The sequence below is a fragment of the Plecotus auritus genome (assembly GCF_963455305.1).
Source record: "Plecotus auritus genome assembly, chromosome: 5".
NCBI lineage: Eukaryota > Metazoa > Chordata > Mammalia > Chiroptera > Vespertilionidae > Plecotus > Plecotus auritus.
The window spans coordinates 73721603-73749228 of record NC_137776.1 but is presented as its reverse complement, the minus strand read 5'-3'; the positions used below and the strand labels follow the sequence as shown (position 1 = coordinate 73749228).

General features: G+C 40.7%; 1 protein-coding gene across 2 annotated transcripts in view; it reads left to right on the top strand.

Annotated features, from left to right (window-relative positions):
- Positions 1-27626, top strand: part of ARHGAP15 (Rho GTPase activating protein 15) — a 691399-nt gene that overhangs the window by 87960 nt on the left and 575813 nt on the right. For both annotated transcript variants that reach the window (XM_080670353.1, XM_080670352.1), the window contains 2 exons: positions 3934-4002; positions 18957-19018. In XM_080670353.1, the coding sequence (XP_080526479.1) occupies positions 18957-19018 (62 nt within the window). In that variant the 5' untranslated portion in view covers positions 3934-4002. The remainder of the gene's footprint in view (positions 1-3933; positions 4003-18956; positions 19019-27626) is intronic.

Below are 27626 nucleotides of genomic sequence, written 5' to 3'. Positions count from 1 at the left end.
ACAGAAGAATTTGGATTTTTATGATTTATATCTTTATCTCCATTAGGACTATGAAAGATACATTTAGTTAGTGTTAGAGTAATTGTGAGATATGGATGACTTTATAGTGTCCACAAACAGATAAGACAGAGATGAAAAACATGATAAGGTAATGTCCTCATATCTTAACTTTTTTCTCTCAACAGCAGTTACCTCCCACATAAACATGATTTTTAAAATATAGCCAGCACTTAAGGTTTATGATTATTATTTCTAAACAACTAAATTGTTATGAATACAAAAAATTTTGGCCATGTTTCCACATAAAACAAACAAAAACTTCACTGACTTCTCTTAATTTCTGATTGTGATAGCTTTAAGAAATATAATTTTGCAAAAGCAAATGAAGATCTGAACATAAGAATTGGGATAAAATGAGAGAGAGAGAGAGAGAGAGAGAGAGAGAGAGAGAGAGAGAGAAAGAGAGAGGCTTTTGAGAACCATAAAGATAAAACTAAACTTAGCCACAAATTTATTTCTGTTTTTTATCTAAGTATCCAGGGAGGTTGGTAATGGGAAGTATGCCTCAGAAAATGTATGTGTCTGTGAAAATGTTGGAACAAACTAATGCTTTTATTCAAGTGATTTTATTTCAATTTTAAGCCACAAGATATAAACTTTCATCAAAAATGGTAATCTGTTTAAACAGAGCTATGTGGAATGTTTCATGTTTATATATAACTTTCACAGTAGACCCTCCTACACCAGAAAAATAAAATGCCCAAATTATGTTATTTTTACAGTTTTTAATATATCAAGTACTATTTCCACCCATCAGTTTCATTTCCTTTAAATAGATAAAAATGAAAAAGGAATGGAAGAAAAAAAATGAAGATACTTTGAAAAAGTGACTTTTTAATTCTTTTTCTTTTGAAAGGAAAGATATCTGAAAAACTTAATTATCATGCATATTATAATAAGAGCAAAAAGGTACTTAAAGGAAAATATGCATTGAACACTCTGAGTACTCCATTTTTCTACTTTGCTTTGCACAATTACAAAGCTAAAGTACTTGGGAATGAGCAGGGAAGTAGAAGGAGGAAGAGTGGTGGGTGATAATAAAGCAGGAAAAACTCATAGATTTGATCTAAAAGTGTTGCAGTGATATGTTAATCTGATATTGGGTTCAAAAAAGTCAAATCAGCCCTAGCTGGTTTGGCTCAGTGGATAGAGTGTTGGCCTATGGACTGAAGGGTCCTGGGTTCGATTTCGGTCAAGGGCACTTTGCCCTGGTTGTGGGCTTGATCCCCAGGGAGGCCCGAGCAGGAGACAGCCGAGTGATGATTCTCTCTCATTATTGATGTTTCTCTCTCTCTCCCTCTTCCTTCCTCTCTGAAATCAATAAAAATATATTTTAAAAAATAAGTAAAATATATATATATTTAAAAAGCCAAATCAGAAGACATCTGTATTTAATTCCCCCCCCCCCCCAATGATAGCTACAAATCATTTCTATTGACTGGACGCAATAAATCAGTAGGAAGATAGCATCATTAAAAAGAAAAAGAAGATGAGGTCTGACATTTTTTTTCACCTGAAAAGGAAGGGTTGTCATCACCTCAAGTACTTATTATGGAAATTCAATTACTTAAGATGCAGAACACTGTTATAGAAAAGCAGTTTAAGACATAACCATGTCACCTCTAATGAGAGAAACTTTAAATTATTAAGGCTTCTTTTTGCTAAAGTACTGGAAATTCTCAAATAGGAACTTGGAAATGATGTTGAAACCAACATTTTATGATTTGAGTATAAGAATTAGGAAAAAATAGGTTGTGAACACAAATATGTGGTAGATACACGTACATGTCTACTTATGTTTAGAGGAAGAATCTGTATACTATTTCAGAACATTTGGAAACAAAAAAGAAAACAGACATAAAAACCATATTGCCAGGCTTCCTCAGAAGAAATGCTTCTGGAATTCAAGGAGAAAATAATGTATTTAAATAAAGTTATATCAAGCTACTACTAATATTATTACTGTTATTCAAGTTTTCCAAATTCAGGGATTAATTAATGATTCCTGCAAAAGTGAAAAGCACCTAAGATCATACAATGGATCCTGCTTCTGCCCGCATTCTGAAACTTATCCAGAAGAAATTTGCAGAACAAAATATAGGTTTTTGATGTCAGATACATTTAGAAATTATGAAATTCTGGAGAAAAACTTAGGATCATCCAAAATAAAGTATTCTCTTTGCAATACTAGTAGCAGAGATGTTTTATAATTTTAACAAAGGAAGTACATTTTGAGCACCTACTATTAAAAATGACCAGCAAATGAGTGTACTATACATGAGGTGTTGACTGGCTAAATTGAATGGTTTATAAGGACATCTAATGTCTTAAGTGGGAATGTTTCTCAAGAATGTGCCACATAATAATTTGCAAAATTACCAGATAGCAGTAATAAATTATTTATAAATAATTATATAAATTCTATAATATTTTCATACATATACATATATTCTTTGATTCAGACTTCAGTCAAAACTTGGTTGATCTCAAGTTTCTTTATAATTATTTCAGTTAAGTATAGCATCATGTACAGACAGCTCTCCTAAAACGTCCTAATTTTCCTGATATCCATGCAAGACAACTGAACAATTTGGATCCAGAATTTCTTAAATCATAAGTCTCAGTCAGCATAATCTGATTTGGAATAATAACATATTTCTGTGCCCAATGCTTAACTGAGAAGAGTAGTAAAGCAAAAGACAGGTGATGAAATTTCTCCAGCGCTCCCCTCCCCCCCATCTTCATAACCTGGTTGAACATGATAGATTGGCTAGCTTATTGATTTAGGAATTATCAGCAATATTACTTCCCCTAAAGGAATATTAAGATGATTTATAACAGATTTGAAACCTGATTTCTAGCTTCCTGTGTAACTATGTACAAATTTATAAGTTTGACACTCTTTAAATTCCTATCTCAGAAATATCTATTTATGCACACAGGGATTTCAACTTTGTAGTTCCCTAAGCATTTAATGCCTGTCTTTATACATATACATTTATATGGTTGGAGAAATAATAAATTGCAATCAAATATTGCAACCTATTGAGGCCTTAGATCTGTGTTAAAATATTACCCAGATTTATCACTAGCTGTGTTTTTTGTTTGTTTGTTTGTTTGTTTGTTTTTTTTGTTTTGTTTTTTTTAGAGTTACTTAAAACCATCTGTGTCTGTGTTTCTAACACTTACGAAAAGAGGGTAATATAACTGACCTCTTAAGGTTTGGATGAGAATTATATATATTAATGAATGCACAACACTTAGAATAGTGCCTGGCAAATAGTAAGTACTCAAGAAATGATAGCAGACAATATTATCATATCATTTATCAATTTGAATTTTGTTTATACCATGGAACTAATGGTTTCCTTCAAGGGTGAAATGTGTGTGCTGAATAACTGGTTATTTCTGGTTTCAATTTCTTCTCATTAAAATCTGTTTACCAAACTTCAGTCATGCACTTATTATGTTTGTGGTTTTTTTTTCCATATTTCATATACTTAAATAACTATTTCAATGAAAAATATTTTATCATTAATAAATGTCATCATTTTTTCTCCTAAACCTCAAGACATAGAGGTCTTCTTAGGTTCAAAATGAAGAACATAGACCCCACAACTTGTAGGAAGTTACATGGTAGAAAAAGAATGTGGAATATAAGATATTGCAGCCAACCATCTTTGATTACACATTTTATTCAAATTAGTCAGTCTCAAAAGATTTACTTCCTATTTTATATTTAATTTATTCACCTTCTTAAATGAATTTGAATATGGTTATTTTCATGTACACCCACTAATTTATATTCTTTGAAATAATTTGTAGCTTTTTAAAAGAAAAAAATAATAGCATCAAATGTCAATACTTTTGCAGATACCCCGACACAGAAGGAATCATTCACAGCATGTCTTGAAAGATGTTATTCCTCCATTGGAACAATTGGTAAGTGATCCCTTCACTCCAAGACTGTATTCTTTAGCTACTGCTACAAAGTGAATTATCCTAATACTTAGCAACTTAAAACAGCACACATTATTACCTCATGTTTTTGTGAGTCAGGAACCTAGCAGAGTCCCCCAACTCAGTATATCTCAAAAGGTTACAATCAGAGTTTGAGCCAGAATTGGGGTCACATCTGAAGGCTTGACTCATGTACATGGTTATTGGCAGGGTTCAGTTCCTCCAGGGCTGTTGATCAGAGACACTCTCAGTTACCTGTCACATGTGCTTCTTCAGCAGGACAGCTTGCTTTTTCAAAGCACACAGCTAGCTGAGCAGGCAAGAGAGTCTACTAACAAGACGGAAGTCAAAATCTCTTGTAATCTAATGGTGGAAATTAAATCCTATCAACCTTGCCACATTCTTTTGGTCAGAAGCAACTTATTAAATGGAGTCTACACTCAAGGGGAAGGAATTACATAAGGCTGTGAATTATAGGAATCAAAGATATTTGGGGCCTCTGGCACATTTTAACAGTTTTTTATAGAAAAATTCATCTCTTACTATTAGATTCTGTGTCTACCAGAGTAGGTTTTTGTTTTTCACTTTTATTTATTGTCCAAACTAGTGGCCCGGTGCACAAAACTAGTGCACGAGGGGGCAGGGGGTGTTCCTCAGCCCAGACTGCACCCTCTCCAATCTGGGACCCTTCAAAGGATGTCCTACTGCCGGTTTACAGGGATCGGGCCTAAACCGGCAGTTGGACATCCCTCTCGCAATCTGGGACTGCTGGCTCCTAACCGCTCACCTGCCTGCCTGCCTGCCTGATGGCCTCTAACTACTCTGCCTGCCAGTCTGTTTGCCCCCAACTGCCCCATGCCACGGGCCTGCTCACCCCCAAATGCCCCCACCCCCACCAGCCTGATTACCCCCAACTGCCCCCTCCTGCTGGTCTGCTCGCCCCCACCTTCCCTCCCCACTGGCCTGCTTTCCCCCAACTGCCCCCCTGCTGGCCTGCTCACTCCAAACTACCCCCTTGCTATCCTGATAACCTCCAACTGACCCCCACTGATGGCATGCTCGCCCCCAACTTGCCCCCCTGCTGGTCTGCTTACCTCCAATGGCCCTGCCCCCACCAGCCTGATCACCCACAACTGCCATTTCCTCTTGGCCTCTAACCACCTCTACCTTGGCCCCGCCACCATGGTTTTGTCCAGAAAAACGTCCGAAAGGTCTCCTAGAAGGTCTCCCAGTCTAATTAGCATATTACCCTTTTATTAGTATAGATAGAGGCCTGGTGCATGGTTGGGGGCTGGCTGCTTTGCCCTGAAGGGTGTCCCGGATCGGGCTGGGGGTCCCCACTGGGGTGCCTGGCCAGCCTGGGTGAGGAGTTGATGGCTGTTTGCAGGCTGGCCAAGCCCCCCAGCAGGGACCCTCACCCCATGGGGGTGTGGCCAGCCTGGTTGAGGGGCTGATGGCTGTTTGCAGGCTGGCCGCAGCCCTTTCAGGGTTGGGGGGTCCTGCTGGGGTGCCTGGCCAACCTGGGTGAGGGGCTGATGGCTGTTTGCAGGGTGCCCCCGGCAAAACAAGCTCCCAGCCCCTCCTTTTTTTCTTTTTTTTTTTTCCAGTGCCTCCTTGAGTGGAGGCCAGGGCTGGCTGAAAGCAGGTATCTGGGATTTATTTATCTTCTATAATTAAAACTTTGTAGCCTTGAGTGGAGGCCAGGGCCAACCAGGGCGGGTGGGAAGCTTGGCTTACTCCATTGCCAGGGGCAACCCAAGCCTCCTGCTTGCTCCAGCTCTGTGGCCGCCTGGAGGTTGGGTTAATTTGCATACTTGCTCTGATTGGCTGGTGGGCGTAGCGGAGGTACAGTCAATTTGCATGTTTCTCTTTTCTTGGATAGGATGACTAGAAAAGTGCATGAAACATTAAAAATAATAAATGAATGAAATATTAGAGATATTTAAAAATATATGTCCAACATTTCTGATATATTCTGATGCTTTTTCTGTTAATGGCCTCATTTTTGATAAATACAATGCCCTTTTTCTTCACGCTCATACTTCTTGCTGTATTTCACATTGATCAACATGCTACCAATCCATTGGCTTACAGGATGCTCCACAGTGATGATTTTATTCCTATTTATCTCCTGCTATTCCATTACTGTTAACTTTGGGATTTCTCATTTTTAACACTAAAAATATGTATTTTCTTGTTTCAGTCATCTCATTTTCTTTTGCTTTGCATGTTCTAGATCTCTCAACTTCACCCTAGCTAATGCCTCCATTACTCTCCTCTGGTTTAGATTAAAAATTCCTTTCAAGAATTGTCTACCTTTACTCTTGTTAATTTATCCCGTCTCTTTATCTCTTGAACCAACTCCATTTAGGCTTTTATCCCAACCACTCATCCTCTACCAAGGTCATTAGTTGCTTTCATATTGCTTAAATTCATCCCTAAAGTTTCAAGTTTTCTCCTACCTGAATATTAAACCCAATTGATAACTCTCTTTTTTGTAGGCAATATTTCCTTCACTTGGCTAGTAAATTGCTTTCCAGTACTGTATATTGTGACATTTTCACTTATATGTCTAACATACATCTCAAATTGAACATATCCTAAATTGATTCTGATTTTCTCCTACACCTAATTTTCTCCATTTTATAATGTGCTAATATTATTTTCCAGATCCTTCAGTCAAAACTCATAAAGTCATCTTTGACTTCTTTGTTTCTCTTATAAGATAAACTTAAACATCAAGTAACCCTGTTAGCTCTATCTTTAAAATCAGTCCAGAATCTGTTCACTTCTCATCACTTTTATGCTATCATCTCACACTTGGTTTATTATAATAACCTCATAACTGATGTGCCCACTTTAATCCTTGCTCTCTACTTTTTATTTTCAACACAACAGTCAAAGTGACCTTATTAAGATATAAGTTACATTATGTCACTCCTTGTCTCAAATTCCTCTCTGGCTTCCCAAAACTCCTAGGGTAAAAGTGAACAACATTTAGTGGTTCATCTGATCCTACTGGTCCCAGCTAGCCAGTTGGCCTCATCATTTTCTTCTTTCTCCCAGCTCATTCTGCTCCAGCCAAACTGACCACCTTACTTTTTCCACAGGGCCATTAAAACTGTTTTATCCTTTGCCTGGTACAAAATAATTCATTTGATGCCTAGAAATTTGTAAGGCTTATTACTTCATTTGCTTTGTATCTCTATTCAAATGTTACCTTTAATTTATTTATTTAAGTTCTCTATTTTTTAAAGTATTACATAAGTCTCCTTTTTCCCCCATTGACCTCTCCCTGGCCGCTCCCACCTCCCAGCACATGCCCTCACCCCCCTACTGTCTGTGTCCATTGGTTATACTCATATGCATGCACATAAGTCCTTTGGTTGATCTCTTACCACCCTCCCCTTCCTTCCCTCTTAGGTTGGATGGTCTGTTTGATGTTTCAATGTCTCTGGTTCTATTTTTGTTCATCAGTTTATGTACATTATATTCCACAAATGAGTGAGATCCTGTGATATTTATCTTTCTCTGACTGGCTTATTTTGCTTAGCATAATGCTCTCCAGGTCCATCCATGCTTTTGCAAATGGTAAGTTCCACTTTTTAAGGTAGGTCTTTCCTAATCTCTCCTAAAAACAAGCAAACAATCCCTCCCCACCATTTCCATTCACAATCCTTTTCTCTGACCCTAATTTAATGTCCCCCATAGAACTTACAAACATGTAGCATGCTATATTTTTTTATTTGTTTTTTATCTCATCAGAATATTCTGTGAGAGCAAAGGTACTGTCTCCTATATTCATAACTCTGTTTCCATTATTATAACAATTGCTATAACATGGAAAGAACTCAGTAAACATATGTTAAATGAGTACACAAATGAGACAGTTAATGGCTTTGGTTTTTACTTCCAGGCCTATATAATACACAGGTCTATCCTTGTATACATTCTCTTCATTATCTCATCCTATATCTTGAAGTCCTAATTAATCATTTGTTCTGGTATGTCTCTGTGTCATCTCAGAAGTGAAATCTCTGAAGCTGATTCCCCTTTGCACTGAGCTCATCTGCTGAGTAGTAAACATTTATCTAGGCTTAGAACACATTTTCATTGGCTCTTTTATTTTCTCTATGACCCTTCAGCATTTTCTGAAGCAGTTTCTTCACAATGGATGTGGTGCCCACATTTTTCTTAATGTGTACAGGCAAACCCTTGCCCAGACCTCCCAATGCCTCTGATCTCAATCCCTCTACTGTCCCCTCTACAAGATCATTGCCCTCCCACACCAACCTTCTTTAAACAGTACCTTTATTATTTCATTCTTCTTGTCAAAACATTCAATAGCTTCCTATTTTCTATAACACTAAGCCTATAGACCTCTCTCATGGTCCCTGATTTACTTTATTTATTATCTACTCCCAAATACATACCCTCAGGCCAGCAATAGTAACATGATTAAGACATGGCTCTTACTCTGAAGGAGGTTAAATTTTCTGTAACAATTATCATTTCTTCATCCCAGCACTCTTTTGTTGTCCACTCTTATTTCATGGGTAATAGGCTTGTTCCATGGCTAGACTATAAATGCTTTGAAGTTAGGGGTCATGACTTGTATTTTCTTTCTTATATAATACTTCACCTTAAATTGCTTTCGGCACTAGCTTTTGTTTAAAAAAGACATGCTTGTCAATTGATTTAATATTAAGATATTAAAGGTTTATTAAATATTGTTGATTTCAGATATTAATGAATATATGACTGCTTTTTATAGTGAAAGCCAATTTTTCAATGTAATTACATGTAACAGTATCTTATTTTTATAATTAATTACTCAGATATCAACTAAGATAACATTTCCCCGCCCTGTGCCGCACTGACCCTCTCCACCTCACACCTACCCCACAACTCTTATTTATGAATTACTCCATCATGATGGGCAATGCCAAAATAGCCACCAATTCCCCCCAAACAGCAAATTCTGATTACTTTTTAACTACTATGATTTACACCAAGACTTGAATTATCCCAGAACCTATAAAGTCTTCTTACATCTGACTAATCTAACTTATATATGTATATGTATATTTGACCTAGAACTACATATTTTTTTTCCACAAATCTTAGCATGTTCCTTATTTCTAGCCCTACAATTCTCCTGCTTTCCCTCATGCCTCAGTGTTGCTTCCGAAGTCCTGGACGGGTTTTGGCAGTAGTTTGCCTTGGCAGTAACTACCAGAGTAAGCTACCACAGATGAGATACTATACATTAAAACAGTTTATAAAATAATAAAATTCTTTAAGTTGGTGTTATTACTCATTGTTTTCATGATGTAGATTTTTGAGATTATTTATGTCCAACATTTGGTGTTATATAAATCTTACTCTTTTCATCTCTTATATTGAGAACATTGCTGAACATTTCCCAGGGATCACAAGAGGCTTTGGCTTTAAGCATAACTGGCACAATCATCACATTAGATCCAACTCCTTTGGTGGAAAATGATTTACTTTACAAAAGTCGCATCTGCCATCATGGGGGGCTCTAAAAGATGCTATCATCCTTTGGTGATCATGCTTTACCTCCGAACGTTTTCTTTAATAAAGTAGATTGTGATCAACGTGGTTAAATAGAAGCATAATGTGTTTCTTTCAAATATTGACAAAAGAATAAATTCTTAATTAGAATCTCATGGTGGAAACTACCCTGTTCACTGAGAGGTGACATCATTTCTGCCGCCTGGTATTCAAATTCATGTGCCACCAATGCAAGAGCCCTAAATTCTTTTCTGAGAATCTATGTGGATGCTTAGCAGGCACTATAATGCATTAACAATTTTAAACATGAAACATCAACTATACCAATATGTTTTATTGCCTGATCTTGTATACTTTATGTTATAACTGGTCATGAGATCTAATTATTTTCATGGCACTTTCCTTTTTCCCCCTGTAAAGAAATGTTCGAGAAAAATAACCCTGTTTAGAACATGTTAAATCTTTATCATCTTTATTTTTTATCAAGAGTATAAGACATGTCTATGGATAACCCTGCAGGAGTCAAAAGCCTGTGGCAGGTTTCAGAGAATCATCTGCTCCCTCCTGAGCTAGGAGGATTTGGAGGACAGAGCTCTGGAAGTTGCCATGCCTTGGGGGCAAAGCAGGTTTTTGTAGATAAACCTTAAGTCACAGATTCTACCTTTTGGAGCCAGATATCATTTTGTAGATTAATTAATACTTGTGAGGACTTTGAGGATGAAAGGCATTGTGAGCACACAGTGTTTTCCTATTTTAAAACAAAAGACAGCCACTTTGGGGGAATGATTCTATTGACTAAACTGAAGGAGAAAATCCACAAGCGCTTTAGTCTTTCAAAATTCTACTTTGGCAAGATAAAATTAGGTTTTCTGAAATAACATGCTCCCAGATCCTTACGCTGGTCATATGTTAATAATAATTATATAATTTAATAGCTAATAGAAACCATCTCCATTGTTTCATGCACCCTTTCTTATCTCAAGTAGGAGTGTGTTTATAAATTCTGATATTTGTTGAGGCCATTCCTATGCTAGTTTTGGGGTATGCATAATATGCTAAATACTCGTGTGCTTTTCTTGAGGGACTTTCAATCTATGAGTAAAGAGAAGTGTTCAGTAAGTAAGGGAATAAATCATTTCATAAATGCATATTACAAAACCTGCTTTAAGAGCAGAAAAACAAGTTTCTATGTGAGAGGGAGAGCCTACCTTGGATTGAGTAGTCATAAAAGCACTCTTTGAAAGGGACATTTAAGGTGATATATGCAGTTTGGAGATTGTCAAGCAAAGAACTGGAAGAAGAATGATTCAAACAGAAGGAACAGCAAGGGCAAAGGTCTAGAGGACAGAACAAATTGTTACATTTGAAAAAGTACAAGAATCACAGACTGGCTAAAATAGAGAAATAAGTCAGGGGATGTGAACAGAGGGGGGTGATTCTCAGATCATGAAGGCCTGGAACTGATGGTAAGGAGTTTAAAAACTATTAAAACACAAAAAGAGGTTCCAATAATTTCTCTCATCCAGACACACATATTAAGTTCATTTAACTCTAGAGTAGAGAAAAAGAACACACACAAAAACAACAAAAATGCTAATAACATTGAGTAACCCTGTCTTCCCTACTGCCAAGACTGAAATCTATATATATAAAAGCTTAAGCAACCGTTCGACCGTTCGACCAGTTGCTATGATGCACACTGACCACCAGGGGGCAGACGCTTAACATAGGAACTGCCCCCTGGTGGTCAGTGCACTCCCACAGTGGGAGCCCTGCTCAGCTGACCAACAGGCACCAGGTGCCGGGCTCACTGCTGGCAAGCGCAGCTGCAGCAGCACAAGCCTCTCCTGCTTCCACAGCAGTGCTACCGAGTAGCCGTGGCAGGTATAGCAGGGGATGTTGGACTGCCGGTTTCGGCCTGATCCCCCCAGGCCAGGCTCTCCAACATCCCCCGAGGGGGTCCCAGATTGCGAGAGGGTGCAGGCCAGGCTGAGGGACCCCCACCAGTGCATGAATCTGTGCACCAGGCCTCTAGTTAGGTTATAACAAAAAACGAATTACGCTAATAACTGGCCTAGACAGTACAGAGAAGGCCATTCTCACTGAACTCCAATAGCAGGCAAAGAAAGAACAATATAGTTATATCAAGGACACAAAGAAATAGAATTCAGGACAGAAAAGAGAAACTGAAGAGGAGAAAGGAGAGGTGAGATACAGGAAATGTCTCCAGAAGACTGAAGAAAGTTTTTGAGACACAAAGAGGTGCCTTCATGAGCCCGTTTCCCAAACAGAACCTGGATTTTTAGTGTGACCAAACAAAACACACTGGTTACAAGATGAAAGTCTTGGGAAAAGGCTATGGGGGTTTTTAGACATCAAATACTAGCTTTTTCAAAATGTCATTTTGATGATTTAGGGGTAAATAAATCAGGACATGTGGGTAAAATTTCCTTTGAAATACACAGGGGTTTAAAATCATGGGGAAAAATATTTGGCAAAACATAATATGTGCTTTGCCAAACCCAACATTTGAAAAATGGTTCAAGACATTCAGCAGAACCCCAAAGCGCAACATGCTCTCTCATTCTCAGTGAGAGAAAGAAAGGGAGAATATCCATGAAAGTATTGAGCAACATGTATATAGATGGTTATAAATAGGTTGCAGTGAGCAAACTCTGCCTAACTCTAAGGCCTAAAGTTGCTCCTTCCCTGGCACCACTCATGCATGACCCAGAATCATTTTCCTTTGCTGTTCTTACATTCTCCTTTTCATGTAATCAGTGTATCCAGCTTGAATGTTAGCTTACCACTTTTTGAAAGTATGTGCACAGTAAATTACATATTTACATTAGATAAAAACTTTATATTTCATGTCTCTAAAAACATCATATTTCAAGCTATGTGTAAGATATTTCTATAATTAAGCATTTAATTCTTTATAAAATTAGTACTTTATATGACATACAGATAAGCTGGATTTTTAAGATGATTTGTCCCCTCACTTTCATTTCTGTTCCTAATGAATTGCATCCAGAGCAAGTCCACATATAAGGTCAACAGATCTGATATAGCAAAAAAGAGACAGTATAAAAATAATTGGAGAACGAGAAGAAAAATGTAAACAGTGAGCTCCAAGGAGAGAAGTGGTGCATTCTAAAGACATTGTCATGAGAAGGAAAGCCAGTGGAGTTATGTAGGATGAATATGTTCCAGAGATCTAATATACAGCATGGTGATTACAGTTAATAAGATTGTATTATATACTAGACATGTGCTAAGAGATTAGATCTAAGGTGCTCTTACCACACACAAAAAAAGAAAAGATAAGAAAGGTAACTATGTGACGAGATGAATGTGTTAATTAGCTCGACTATAGTAATCATTTCAGTATGTATATGTATATCAAAACACTATGTTGTACAACTTCAGTATAATTTTTATTTTAAAAATAGAAAAAATGAAAAATAAATTAAAAATTAAGGCAATGGAAAGAAGACAGGCAGAAATATCTATTTCTGTGGGTAATGGAAAAGTAAGAAGAATTTAAGAGGAAAAGCAAAGCATAACTTAGGAGTAAAATGATATAACCAGGTGTATCCCCATTCTGAGTTTTATAATAGAAACTAGAGGCTCAGTGCACGGATTCGTGCACAAGTGGAGTCCCTCGGCCTGGCCTGGGCCCTCTCGTAATCCAGGACCCCTTGGGGGATGTCAGAGAGCCAGTTTCAGCTCAATCCCTGCAGGCCAGGCCGACAGACCCCTCCAGTGCACGAATCCATGCACCGGGCCTTTGGTATGCATATAAGATCTTGGGTTAATATATTCTGGCCCTCCCCTCTCCCCACTTTACTCTGAGATTCATCAGTCTATTCCATCTTTCCATGCCTGTGGATTCTGCTCCTGCATTGAACATCTGCCCCCTAGTGGTCAGTGCGCATCATAGCTACTGGCCGGCCAGTCAGCCAGTCAGCAGGTTGCTTAGGCTTTTATAAATATACTAGAGGCCCTGTGCACGAAATTCGTGCACTGGGGGGTTCCCTCAGCCCATCCTCTACCCTCTCCAATCCGGGACCCCTCAGGGGATGTCCAACTGCTGGTTTAGGCCCGATCCCCTGTAGCCGTGGTCGGCAAACTGCGGCTCACGAGCCACGTGCAGCTCTTTGGCCCCTTGAGTGTGGCTCTTCCACAAAATACCATGGCCTGGGCGAGTCTATTTTGAAGAAGTGGCGTTAGAAGAAATTTAAGTTTCAAAAATTTGGCTCTCGAAAGAAATTTCAATTGTTGTACTGTTGATATTTGGCTCTGTTGACTAATGAGTTTGCCGACCACTGCCCTGTGGGATCGGGCCTAAACCAGCAGTCAGACATCCCTCTCACAATCCAGGACCACTGGCTCCTAACTACTCACCTGCCTGTCTGCCTGATCATCCCTAACTGCCCCCCTCCCAATGTCCTGGTCACCCCCAACTGCCCCCCCCCCCGTCATCCTGGTAGCCCCCAACTGCCCCCTACCACCGGCCTGGTTGCCCCTAACACCCCCACCAGCCTGGTTGCCCCTCACTGCCCCCCTCTACCAGCCTGGTCGCCCCTAACTGACCCCCCCCCCTGCCGGCCTGGTTGCCCCACACAGCCTGCTGTTCGGTCATTTGGTCATCCTTCACTAACTCCCCTGCCAGCCTGGTCACCCCATGTAGCCCTCTGTTCAGTCGTGTGGTCATCCTTCACTAAGCCCCCTGCTGGCCTGGTTGCCCCATGCAGCCTGCTGCTCAGTCGTTTGGTCGTCCCTCACTAACTCCCCTGTTGGCCTGGTCACCCCACACAGCCTGTAGGGTCATCTGTTCCGTTGTTTTGGTTGGCTTTTATATAGATAGATAGATTATCAAATCAAACATGATTAACAGAAAAGTACTGAGAGCTATTAAAAGTTCAGAAAAAGTATAGTAAGTGCCTCATAATTAAATAGGAAAATAAATTCTAAATCTGTTTGACAATTACAGCAGCCTGGTGTTGTAGTTACAGAGAGATGAGGCAAAGTTCACCTGGAGCAGTCCGTCAGAGATGGTTTCACAGGGTGGCACTATTTTTAAATGGCTCTTACAAGTTTAGGGCTATCTCAGTTTTGTGGGTCTAGAAAAATTATATTTATCAAAGTTATCAGGGCTTACAAAGTTAATGATCCCTATCTATTAGTAACCAAATTGTAAGTCTGATGTATAAACTATAATTTTGATTTATAAATTTATGTAGTGGATATTCTGATGCTGACTATTTAAGGCACTCATATTCTACTTCAAAGAACTAGGAAGCTGATTTAGGAGTCAGAGTGTTGCCAGTGAACACAGAATCAGAACAAAGGGGGAAAAGAAGAATAACTTAAATACAATAGCTGAATAAATGTTATAAGGAATAAGGGCTTTGTGGTTGTGGTGTTGAAAGCCAAGTTTTCCTCATCAAAATCTGGTGAAAGTCTTAGGTTCAGTTTATTTCCTTTTATTAACATGTATTTTGACAGAACTCTTTTGGTGTACTGGTGCTGATGAAAACCTATTGTTTTCAATTCTACTTCTTTTATCTGAGAACAACATGGAGATTTCACATAAAAAATTGCAGTGTCTGTACTTATGAGTATAGGCTGGTCTTTCTGCCACAAGTGTTACATTAATCAGAGGTTGTTTTCTGCTCTCCTGTCTTGTCTATCACCTCCAACTAAGGTTGATAAACAAGTGCTGTATGGATATCCTATTACCATTCATTCTTTTCATCTGTATTTGAGCAGAGTTGGGTCTACTGAGTATTTCCTCAATGCTAGCAGACTGGTTGGCATCCAATCTAGACAAATCACTGATCTTTCCTGCCACTTAGCATTAAATAGGACTTCTATGGGACATTGGATAAATAGCTCAAGAAGCCAGATTCAGCATCTAAAGATTGGTTGGCATTTCTTAAGTATACATAATTTAGGGGGTGTTACTATCTTAAAGACCTCCAAGTTGGCCCAGAACTTGGCATTATGGTATTTTCAACTTAGACCTAAAGCTATATATAATTTTATACATTACTAGAGATAAGACCACCTGAGTCCTAGATGACCAACATACTCAACTGTAATTTATGTATCATTGTCTTTTCAAACCATGGCATGAACATATAGTAGGAAAAATAATTAGAATAATTAGTATGGTACCATATATAAACCTACATACAAAATACATGGAAATCTTTTGCTTGACCTAATACTTCTGCCAGCTCCTATGAGCCTCCCAGAATAACTGATTCTTGGTGCCCAGAACATAGTGAGGCATTTCAAAATATGATGACAAGGAATACTAAAATAATTTAAAATCTACCTCATGAAATATTTGCTTGCCAGAATGGGACTTAAACTAAGGCAGTGCTTTTGGTGTTGGAAGTCTGGTTGGAGTTTTCTATTCCAGGGCAAAAGCTGGCCTAAGTGTCTGAGGTGCTGGAGGATATTATGGTATCCATTCTCCTTAAAAGCAAAACAGGGTGAACATAGCAGCTATATTGAAGGGGAAGGTTTTCTTTTTTTTTTTTAACTTGAAAATTGGTTGAAAGAATGAATGACTGCAGATAAATATAAAGAGACAATGGGGAGAAATGAACACTTTCCAGAAGTGAGAATGTGTGCATGATGTCTGTACATGTATATAAACTACATGTAGAAATGTGCATGCGGTTACTTGTAGATATGTGAAAATGTGCACATAGTAAGTGTTGTAGGTAAGAGTACACAGTAAAAAGATGATTAGCTTCTTCTTAATACACTGAAGGCAGCTTGGATTTTGGAAGATGATATAGGAAAATATTACTAAATTGCCATTTACCCCTTCCTCTTTCCTTTTTCTGGGACCTCTTTGTGGTTATACCTGACAACTGTAATGCATTGACTCAAGATCATGGGAAATGGCTCGGCCTGTTTGATGGCAATTAAGTCAAATGTATGGAGTTCTAACATGAGAAATACGGACCCTGGCCCTAGTCTCAGGTGCCTTGAAAAGGCCCAGCAGTGTCTGGAAGAACATAGCTATGTATTCAAAGGGATGGAATTTTAAGGTAAATAATTTTAGCCTACTTATGTTGATTTCTCCCTGCATAAGTATTAACTTTTGCCTTTCACATTCCTCTTTTTGAAAAATGATCAACAAAACACTTATCTGGTCCACCCAGTGGCCTTTTAGTGAATATTTTTGGGGTAAGAAAGGGTATATTCTTAGCTGAGAAAGCATGCATCAATTTTTCTGATGGGTAGAGAGGTTTTGTGGCTTTTTGGTAGATAAATTCAGGCTTTTGGTAAATTTTATTTTCATCAGACGAAAGCTTAAGTAAAATAAATTTTGTTTATGGTTAGACAACAAAATTTCTCAATATACATTCCTAAAAAAGGGACCTCCTCTGTGATGCTAATTGCTACTGAAAACATCCTTCTTTCAGACATTTGTAGAAACCAGTGCTACCCAGAGTTACACGCTGAACTTATTATATGGGTTTTAGTGGGTAAACAAATAAGATTCCTTGGCACCAAGAAAAGGGAACAGTATACATGGAATAAAAGGTGGGAAAAGCAAATGAATAGATGTATCCAAATATAAAAAAAGTCACTAATGAGCATCATGATTCTAAAAACTTGTGCAAGAGAACTTCCTTAGACTCTTTTACCCTGTGGAGAGCATGCTGAAGTAAAAGGAATTTTCTGGAAATGTGGATATGTGAAAAATTCTTTGCTATGATTATCATAAATTATCACAATTGTCTTAATAATTATTCAAAAATCTTTTCCTCAAATATATTTTGAAGGTTAAGTACTGTACTTCATATTAGGAATGTAATAATGAACAAGTCAGTAAAGATATCGCCTAGATCAGAGTGGGTCTGTAAATAGCCAATTCTTTAACTGGTGAAATTTTAGTGGTTTGGGATAACTCACTTATTGCCAAATATCTCTTCCTTTCACCTGTCACAGTAGAGATTGAATTTCTTGGTTCCTATAATGATTTAAATAAAAATTTAAACAGTCCATTATTCATCCACTCATTTGATCAAACAGTATTTATTATTGTGACGGTGCCATCCAGTACTCTAGGTTCTGGGAATCCAGGTCTGAAAGGTGCAGGCACAAGCAAGTAAGTGGACCATTACAAATGATCCAGTAAAAGCTATGATAGTGACAATGGCAGAATGGAAATGGAGATTCAGGACAGGGGCCCCTAAAAGAGATTGCAGAGGAATCATGGGAAAACTCTAACAGACACATTGCATTTTAAATTAGATGTCACATGTTTATAAAGGAGTTTGTTAGAGGAAGGCATGGTGGAGGCGGAATATTACAGTAAGAAGAAAGTGTCTAGGGTGTCACTGAGTGAGGTCCTTCAATATTAGGCAGGTGACTTCTTTTTTAAAAAAGTATATATATTTTTATTGATTTCCAAGAGGAAGGGAGAAGGAGAGAGAGAGACATCAAAGATGAGAGAGAATCATTGATTGGCTGCCTCCTGCACACCCCCTACTGGGGATCAAGCTCACAACCCTGGGCATGTGCCCTGACCAGGAATCGAACCAGCAACCTGATGTTTCTTTCTATCTCTATCTCCCTTTCCTTTCATCTCTGAAATCAATACAAACATTTAAAAAATATATTCGTTGAAACTAAAACACTTATTATAGACTTTTTTGGGAGTCACTACATCACAATTTGCATGATGCATTTATTACCCTAGAACTCCACAAAACTTCTGTGGTATTATAAAAAATTATTGAATCTCCTTTAAGAATCTTGCTGATGTACAACTAAGGAAAGCCAATACATACAAACAGGAAAGAAAACAAACCCACATCATAGAAGAAGATAGTGGGATGGTGTTACATAGCATATCTTGATAACAACAAAATGCATGCAATGTCACTGTTTTAAATGTCCTTCCATAGTTCAAGTGACTCAGATACCTGGCTCCATTGAATTCTTCTAGATCCCTGGCCTCAGCAGGTACATGAGGAAGTGGGGGTGAGGAGTGAAAAAACAAAAGTACTTTTCCAAGGATGATCAGTAAAATTAAGGAGAACATCAAATTTGTCTTTGTTTTACTGTTGTTAATCAATTTTGTAAGCAAGTTACTTCAATGCCCAGAAGGAAAAGTGAGTAAAGGTATATCACCATGTAACAAATCATTCACATTACTCTTTGTAATCTTTCTTTTGGATATTTAAGGGCTTGTAATGACTATCATCTTGCAGGCACTTCCCATAAGCTATATATGCATTATTAATGAAGTTCTATGACTGGAAACTTCTGTCACTACAATGACTTTTGGAAAGCATAGGTTCATTTAAACTAATAATGCATGGGAGTTTGTCACAGTTTTAACATATGCATTCTTCTTGCAGATGGTTGAAAAAGAAGGTTATCTTCAAAAAGCTAAAATTGCCGACGGAGGAAAGAAACTAAGGTAATAAAAGTTCTTTAATTCACTTTTATATGACTGTGCTAATTCCCCATCTCCTCTACTTGTGCCATCCCTGTTGTTTGAAAGTAAGGCCCTATGGTACAAGACTAGAATATACTCTATTACTATTGTAATAGTAATTACTATATGATTGTTATTTTTACTATAGTTATAGTTTTCCAATAAAAGTCCTATGTTCTATATTGTTGCACCGAATACATAAAGTGCTCTTGTCTTTTTAGGACTTGAAATCTTTAAAAAATGCAAAGAAATAAGATAATGGGTTTGATTTCTCATATTAACAGATAAAGGGGTGAATGGACTTGTATTGCATTAAATAAAATTTTCCTATAATACATTGCAAGCATAGTTGGTTTTTTTTTCACCAAATGAGGATTTGATGTACATTTGTTACTGAAATAAAAATAATTTGAGACAAACAAAAGGAAAATGAAATCATCTATTAGATAAAAAGTTGAAAGTTGCATTTGGGGGCGCGATGAACACAATAGGTGAGAGAAATTAGAAAAGGTAATAAGAATTCCTCAGTCAAGGACAGAAAAAACCTTGAAAGAAAAAAGTAAGGTTAATAGGAGGGTAGAGAAAGACACTAGAATATTATGTATGTGCGGAATATTTAGAAATAATTTTCTCCATTTTAGATTTTTCCCTATTTTTCATATAGGTTCTATCACAGTTGACTCTTGAACAACGTGTAATATTAGGAGTGCCTATCCCCCACATAGTTGAAAATCTGCCTATCACGTTGTTTTTTAAATGGCTCTTCACTTGTGTGAATTCAACCAACCTGAAGTTGAAAACAGTATTTTTGTTTCACTGTTGGGAATCCGCGGTGGGGAATCTGCATTTGGGAATGCGAAATAGTGCTTTCCATCCCCTTGGTTGAATCTGCTAGGGCCGTGGTTGGCAAACTGCGGCTCGCGAGCCACATGCGGCTCTTTGGCCCCTTGAGTGTGGCTCTTCCACAAAATACCACGGCCTGGGCGAGTCTATTTTGAAGAGGTGGCGTTAGAAGAAATTTAAGTTTAAAAAATTTGGCTCTCAAAAGAAATTACAATCGTTGTACTGTTGATATTTGGCTCTGTTGACTAATGAGTTTGCCGACCACTGCTCTAGTCTACTGTTGAATTCCTGTATATTATTCTTTATTTCAGTCAGTGTATGCTTTATTTCTGACTGGTCCTTTTCCATTTTTTGGGGCATTCTCACTAAGATCCTTGAAAGTCTCAGTAAGTCCCTTGGAGGTTTCTAGAAGATTCTTGAGTAACCTTATAACTGTGGTTTTGAACTCTATATCCAGTATTTTGCTTTCTTCTATTTCTTTCATTTGTGACATGTTTCTTTGTCTCTACATTTTGGCTGCTTCCCTGTGTTTGTTCCTATGTATTGGGTAAAGCTGCTAAGTCTCCTTGAGTTAATAGAGTGGCCTTGGGTAGTAGGTGTCCTACAAGGCCCAGTGGCTCAGCCTCCCCAATCACTTGAGTTGGACACTACGGTTGCAACCCTTTGTGGGCTGTGAGCACAGTATTGTTGTAGTTGAACCTTGATTGCTGTTGGTGTCACTGGGAAGAAGTGACCTTAGGTCAATTGGCTATGGGGATCAGCTGCGACTACAGTGGGAGAGCTGCTGTGCAGGAGACACCCCTATGGAGCAGGACTTTCTTCAGTAGGTCTTTGGTGCTCACTGAGTCTGCCCTTTGAGTGTGTCAGTTATATATGTAAAGAGTTTTAATCTGGTATGGTCTCACAGTGACCACTGGGTACACTGGCTCTTGGATCTCCAGGGAGGTGTAAAGTCAGCTACTGCCTGGGGCCACCCAGCAGGTGCTACAGAGAGATCTGCAGATTCCTCCTCTTTTCCATCACAGCTGCCCAGACAAGGACCAGCTGTGAAGCAAGGCAGGCTGGTGCTGGTGCTGGGTCTTGGGCCTTTTATTGATATGTTTGGTGCTCCCTGACTCAGGTGCAGCTTGTTTGACAAGTGTTTTAGGCCATTCATATGCAAAAGCCTTTGCCCACAGCTTGGGTGGGGTTGTAAATTATGTGGGGCAGGGTCTCAGGGAATCACCAGGGCAGAGCAAACAGAAGTGGCTGCCAGTCAGCCCTAATATAAGGGAGATCTCAGCAGTGGGATCGGGCCTAAACTAGCAGTCGGACATCCCCTGAGGGGTCCCAGATTGGGAGAACATGCAGGCTGGGCTGAGAGACCCTCCCCCTGCATGCATGAATTTTGTGCATCAGGCCTCTAGTGATATTATAAATATCCAAATGGCCCTTGGCAGAAAAAAACAACACATCCATAAACCATTCTTGTGAATTTCTTTCTTTGAAGGTGGTTTCAAGAAAAAGCAGAGAAGCAAAACAGAGCTCTTTCCCTAACTCAGAGGGAATCATTTTTAGGTAGTTTCAATCAGTTTGTATACCATTTTGTGTTTGTTTTATTTGTTGTCACTTTAATCAGTTTGCATGCCATGCCTGTGTTCTAGTTTAAATTCACATAAACAGTAGTTTGTACTCTTATTGTTATTTTAGTCAGTTTGCATGCTGTTATGAATGCTTTCAGCTTTTTTCATTTAAAGTTATATAAATTTTAGTTTCGCTTTTTTCTTTTTAACTTCAGGTGCACAGAATTGAGTTGATGGTACTCTTCAGTGTGTGGTCTTATATTAACACTAGAGGCCTGGTGCACGAAATTCGTGCACTGCGGGGGGTGTCCCTCAGCCCAACCTGTACCCTCTCCAATCTGGGATCCCTCGGGGGATGTCCGACTGCCTGTTTAGGCCCGATCCCCTAAACAGGCAGTCGGACATCCCTTTCACAATCCAGGACTGCTGGCTCCCAACTGCTCACCTGCCTGCCTGATTGCCCCTAACCACTTCTGCCTGCCAGCCTGATCACCCCCTAACCCAGCCTGTTCTATCCGGCCTGCGGAGCCGAAAGAGCGGAGGGTTCTCTTGCTCTCCCCTCTGCTCCTTTACTTTGAATTTATATTAGTTCACCCAAACACTCCATCCATGCTTTTGTTCCGGCCCTCCGGTCCAGTTTAAGAACCCATTGTGGCCCTCAAGTCAAAAAGTTTGCCCACCCCTGCCCTAACCACTCCCCTGCCAGCCTGATCGATGCCTAACTGTTCCCCTGCTGGCCTGATCACCCCCAATTGCCCTCCCCTGACAGCCCGATCACCCCCAAATGCCCTCCCCTGCATATTCCCTCTTTATTAGATAGGGTTTTTTCTTTAACATATTGGACAGTTACCTGCCGTGGTCTTGACAAACCCGTAAAAATGTAAACCCAAACTAAAAATGTCATAAAATAAACTCCTTAAACAGGAATTTCATGAGACCTTGGAAAGGTGATATCATGTGGTTGTTTTTCATTTCTTCTGTTTCTTTTTCTTGATGTTTCATCTTTTGTCCTTTCTTTCCTTTCTCCTTTTATTCCTTTTCTGTCCTCTCTTTCTCTTAACTTTTCCGTTGGTAGAATCATCAGTACTTGAATCTGTCTTGCTTCCAGAAGACGAAGAAGAGGGAAACACACCGTCATCTGAAGAAAAAGATGATCTGTGTTGGGATCGGTGGTGTTTCTGGTTTTGCTCTTTTCCCGGTTTGTCATTTCTGCCGGCCCCGGCATCAGGACTTGTGCGTGGGCACTTCTTATTCATGTCTACAAATCCTCCCTGCCTTGGTGAAAACTGTAGGGGAAAAGGCCTTCCTGGGTGGGCTCAAGCCCTGCCCGAGGTGCTGAGGAACCAGGGCGGGGAGCACCCACCATCGCCCTTGCAGAGCTAACCTCTGGACCTCCCAGTACTCTCCAGTAATGTAACTGCAATGTCCCCGTTTGCCTTCAGAAATTAGTTGTAAGTTACTTCCGATGTGAAACCCTACCTCAGACATTTCCTTTGCGGTTTCTAAAGATTTTAAACAAAACCCATTTACCTCCCTAACCTGGTCAGAAGTTTCTACCCAATGGGAGAAGTTTTCTGGGCAGCATCGCCCAGATACCCGCCCCCCCATCTCCAATCATTCCGCTGGGGGCAAGGGAAGTTCCAAGGCTATAGGTGTGTGTGGGGGATCACTCCATGGGGGCGCAGGCCCTTTGGAGGCTGACACCCCAGGCTGCCACTGGGAGGGGATCGCTCTGGGGGGCACGGCTGCCTCCCAGACCTACACCTCTGGCTGCGGCTGGGAGCTGATCGCTGCAGGGGAAAGGCGTGGCCGCCACCAGGCCGACTGCCCTGGGCCGAGGCTTTGAGCAGATCACACTGGGGGCGGGAGGCTGCCTTGCAGGCTGATGGCCCAGGTTGCGGCTGGGAGCAGAGCCACAGTTGGGATCCGATCACGGTGGGGGGCTGGAGGGGGGGGGGGGCGGCACTGCCCGCTCACAGGCCTACCGCCCCGGCTGCAGCTTTGAGTGGATTGCAGGGGGGGGGGGGGGGGGGGCAGGTGGGTGCTTTCCAGGCCGATGGCCCAGGCCCCACTGTGAGCAGATCGTGCTGGGGGGGTGCAGCCGCCTCCCAAACTGACAGCCGGGGCCGCAGGCTGCCAGCTCTCATTGGCAGCCCTCCCTGGGACTGGGGGACTCCGGCAGGCCTGAGAGGACTGAGCGCCCGTGTCTATGGGCGCTGCCATTTTGTCACAGAGTGATGGTTAATTTGCATATTACTCTTTTATTAGATAGGATTATCTGGGGAGGGCCCATTGCTGGTTTTACTTTATTCTCAGTCTTCAATCCTCACCTCAGTCCCTTGTAAAATGTGTGTTCATCAAACTCACTCTCCATACATTCAATTGGCTATATGTGTGGTTTCTAAAAAGTAGTGTGTAGTTGTGTGTATGTGAATGTGTTCTTAAAAAAAGCCTTTTTGTTTTATAAACCTCATTTTGTTTCCTACTACTTTAATTTAATGTTAGTGTTTGGATATCTATCTATATCAATATATTGAAAATGAGTTCATTGCTTCCAACTGCTGCCCATTTTGCCATTATGTACAAATACCAGAATGAGCACCTAAATTGTCCCTAAGTCCTTTGATCACAAACAACATTGCAATAAACCACATATATGGCTCCTTACTAACCTGTTAGGAATTCTTTCCAGTGCATATCCCCGGGAGTGAAGAATTGCAGGGTAGAAGGAACACACATTTATAAATTCATTGAGTGATGCTGCCAGACTTTTTCCTGGATGAGTGCATACGTTCACATTCTTTCTGCAATGCAGAAGGCTCTGTCTCACCATAATCTTATCAGCACACAGCTTCATATACCTCTCAGTTTGGCAAGTCAATGGCCATACAGCATTACTTCAGTGTTGCATTTATTTTTATTCCTCTGATTAGTATTCCAGTTGAGCATCACTTTATCCTTTCAAGTCAATCAGGTTCTGCATTCTGAGAATTGCCTCTGCATTAAAGTCTGACTATTTTCTATGGGGTTTCTGACTTTTTTTGTGAGAGAGAATTCCTAATATATTTTAGGTAGTAATACCTTATCAACATTAGACTTTGCAAAAATCTCCTCTCCAACTCTCTCATATCATCCATTTACATTCTTGATGAAAGTCCTCAAGGACCAGACATCTTTAATATGATCCCATTTGTTGCATAATATTACTCTATTATTTTGGGGGCTTCTTTTGTCTGTATTATAAATACATTACAAATTAAACATTGTGGATAAAGTCACCATGTATAATCTTATCTAATAAAAGAGTAATATGCAAATTTATTGTCACTCCAACACACAAGATGGCTGCCCCCATGTGGACACAAAATGGCCACCCCAAGATGGCCAGCAGGGGATGGCAGTTAGGAGGGACCAGGCCTGCAAGGGAGGGCAGTGGGAGCAATCAAGCCTGCAGGGGAGGGCAGTTAGGGGTGACCAGGCCAGCAGAGGAGGGACATTGGGGGCGACCCAGGCCTGCAGGGGAGGGTAGTTAGGGGTGACCAGGCCTGCAGGGGAGGGCAGTTAGGGGCAATCAGGCTGGCAGGGGAGCAGTTAGGCATCAGTCAGGCTGGCAGGGCAGTGGTTAGGGGGTGATCAGGCTGGCAGGCAGAAGCAGTTAAGGGCAATCAGGAAGGCAGGCAGGCGAGCAGTTGGGAGCCAGCAGTCCTGGATTGTGAGAGGGATGTCCGATTGCCCAGGATCGGGCCTAAACAGGCAGTCGGACATCCCTCAAGGGGTCCCAGATTGGAGAGGGTACAGGCTGGGCTGAGGGACATCCCCCCCCCCCCCCCCCCGTGCACGAATTTCATGCACCGGCCCTCTAGTCTATCCTATCTAATAAAAGAGTAATATGCAAATTAACCATCACTCCACCACACCCACAAGCCACGCCCACAAGCCACGGCCACCAGCCAATCAGAAGTGAATATGCAAATAAACACAATCAAGATGGCTATGGCCACAGAGAGCAGGAGGGAGGCTTGGGTTTTTCCAGCAATGGAGGAAGCCAAGCTTTCCGCCTGCCCTTGCTGGCCTAGGCCTCCACTCAAGGCTACAAAGTATCAATGATAGAAGATACATAAACCCAAACAGAAATGGAGGCAGCCACGGAGCTGGAAAGAACAGGAGGCTAGGGTTGCCCCCGGCGATGGAGGAAGCCAAGCTTCTGCAGCCCTGGCCCGCCCAGGCCTCGCTTAAGGCTACAAAGTTTCAATTATAGAAGATACATAAATCCCAATAGAAATGGCTGCCGCCATGGAGCAAGCAGAAGGCTTGGCTCCACTCCAGGCTACAAAGTTTCAATTGTAGAAGATAAATAAACCCCAGATACCAGGGCCTCCGCTTGGGTAGCCAGGGGGCATGGCCGGCCTGCAAACCACCACAGGCCCCTCGCCCAGGCCTCCCTATGCCCCAAGGAAACCCCCACCCTGATCCGGGACACCCTTCAGGGCAAACCAGCTGGCCCCCACCCATGCACCAGGCCTCTATCCTATCTAATAAAAGAGTAATATACAGATTGACCATCACTCCAACACACAAGATGGCTGCCCCCATGTGGTCAAAGATCCTGCCTCCATGTGGACACAAGATGCCCACCACAAGATGACCTGCAAGGGAGGGCAATTGTGGGCGATCAGGCCAGCAGGGGAGGGCAGTTGGGAGGAACCAGGCCTGCAAGGGAGGGCAGTTGTGGGCAATCAAACCTGCAGGGTAGGGCAGTTAGGGGTGACCTAGCCAGCAGAGGAGGGAAGTTGGGGGTAATTGGGTCTGCAGGGAAGGGCAGTTGGGGGGGTACCAGGCCTGCAGGGGAGGGCAGTTAGTGGTGACCAGGCCTGCAGAGGAAGGAAGTTAGGGGCAAACAGTCTGGCAGGGGAGCAGTTAGGCATCAATCAGGCTGGCAAGGGAGTGGTTAGGGGGTGATCAGGCTGGCAGGCAGAAGTGGTTAGGGGCAATCAGGAAGGCAGGCAGGCGAGCAGTTGGGAGCCAGCAGTCCTGGATTGTGAGAGGGATCCCAGATTGGAGAGGGTGCAGGCTGGGCTGAGGGACACACACCCCCGTGCACGAATTTCGTGTACTGGGTCTCTAGTATATATATAAAAGGCTAAGTGACCCACCATACGTCCCTCTGAGCATCTGACCAACTGACCAGCTGGTACATATGATGTGCCCTGGCAATTTAAAAATAAACGTTGACTTGCGCATGGACAATACATATAAAGCTCTCACTGGCGCCAGTCACACGTGACGCCAGAATGTATCTGAAGACCAACTGTTGACACAACGTACCTCTGAAGCTGTTTCCCGTGATGCCAGCATTTGCTCTGACTATTAATAAATCACAATGACAAACTCAAGACAGAGTAGGAATATTCCTACCTGAACCCGTTTTCCGCCATGGTCAGTTGTATGTTGCTTTCTCTCGAGTTTGAAGAGTCTGTGATGTTAAAGTTGTAAATATTTCATCACAAGGGAAATTAGTCAAGCACTCTGAAAGTGTTTTTACTCTTAATGTGGTGTATAGGGACATATTAGAATAAATTTAATCAACTTACCAGTCATTATTTTTATCAATGTTTTTATATCATGTTTTTGTTGCTTTTATATCATGTTTTTGTTGTTTTTATATCATGTCTTTGTTGTTGTTCCATCATGTTGTTGTTTATTCATCAATTTATTATTTTCATATACATTTTACTCATTTTATTTCATCTCTGACACTTCTATTATAGAGAAAGGGCAATTAGCAATATTAAAATATTTTGTATTTTAATTTTATAATACTATATTATATATACTATTTTGATATATAATTTTTTGCTGTAATGCAATTACCACACGATTCTTTCTTCTAATTAATTTCCTTTCAATGTGCACAAATCCGTGCACCGGGCCACTAGTAACATATAATATTCCACCATATTGATGGGACTATAATATACCAATCCATTCCTACACTCCTCTTTTATTTGATATTTAAATTGATTCCAGTTTTATACTAAAATTAGAGGCCCAGTGCATGAAATCTGTGCCCTGGGGGCGGGGGGGGGGACGGTGTCCCTCAGCTCAGCCTGCACCCTCTCCAATGTAGGACCCCTCGGGGGATGTCCCTGTGGGATCGGGCCTAAATGGGCAGTCGGACATCCCTC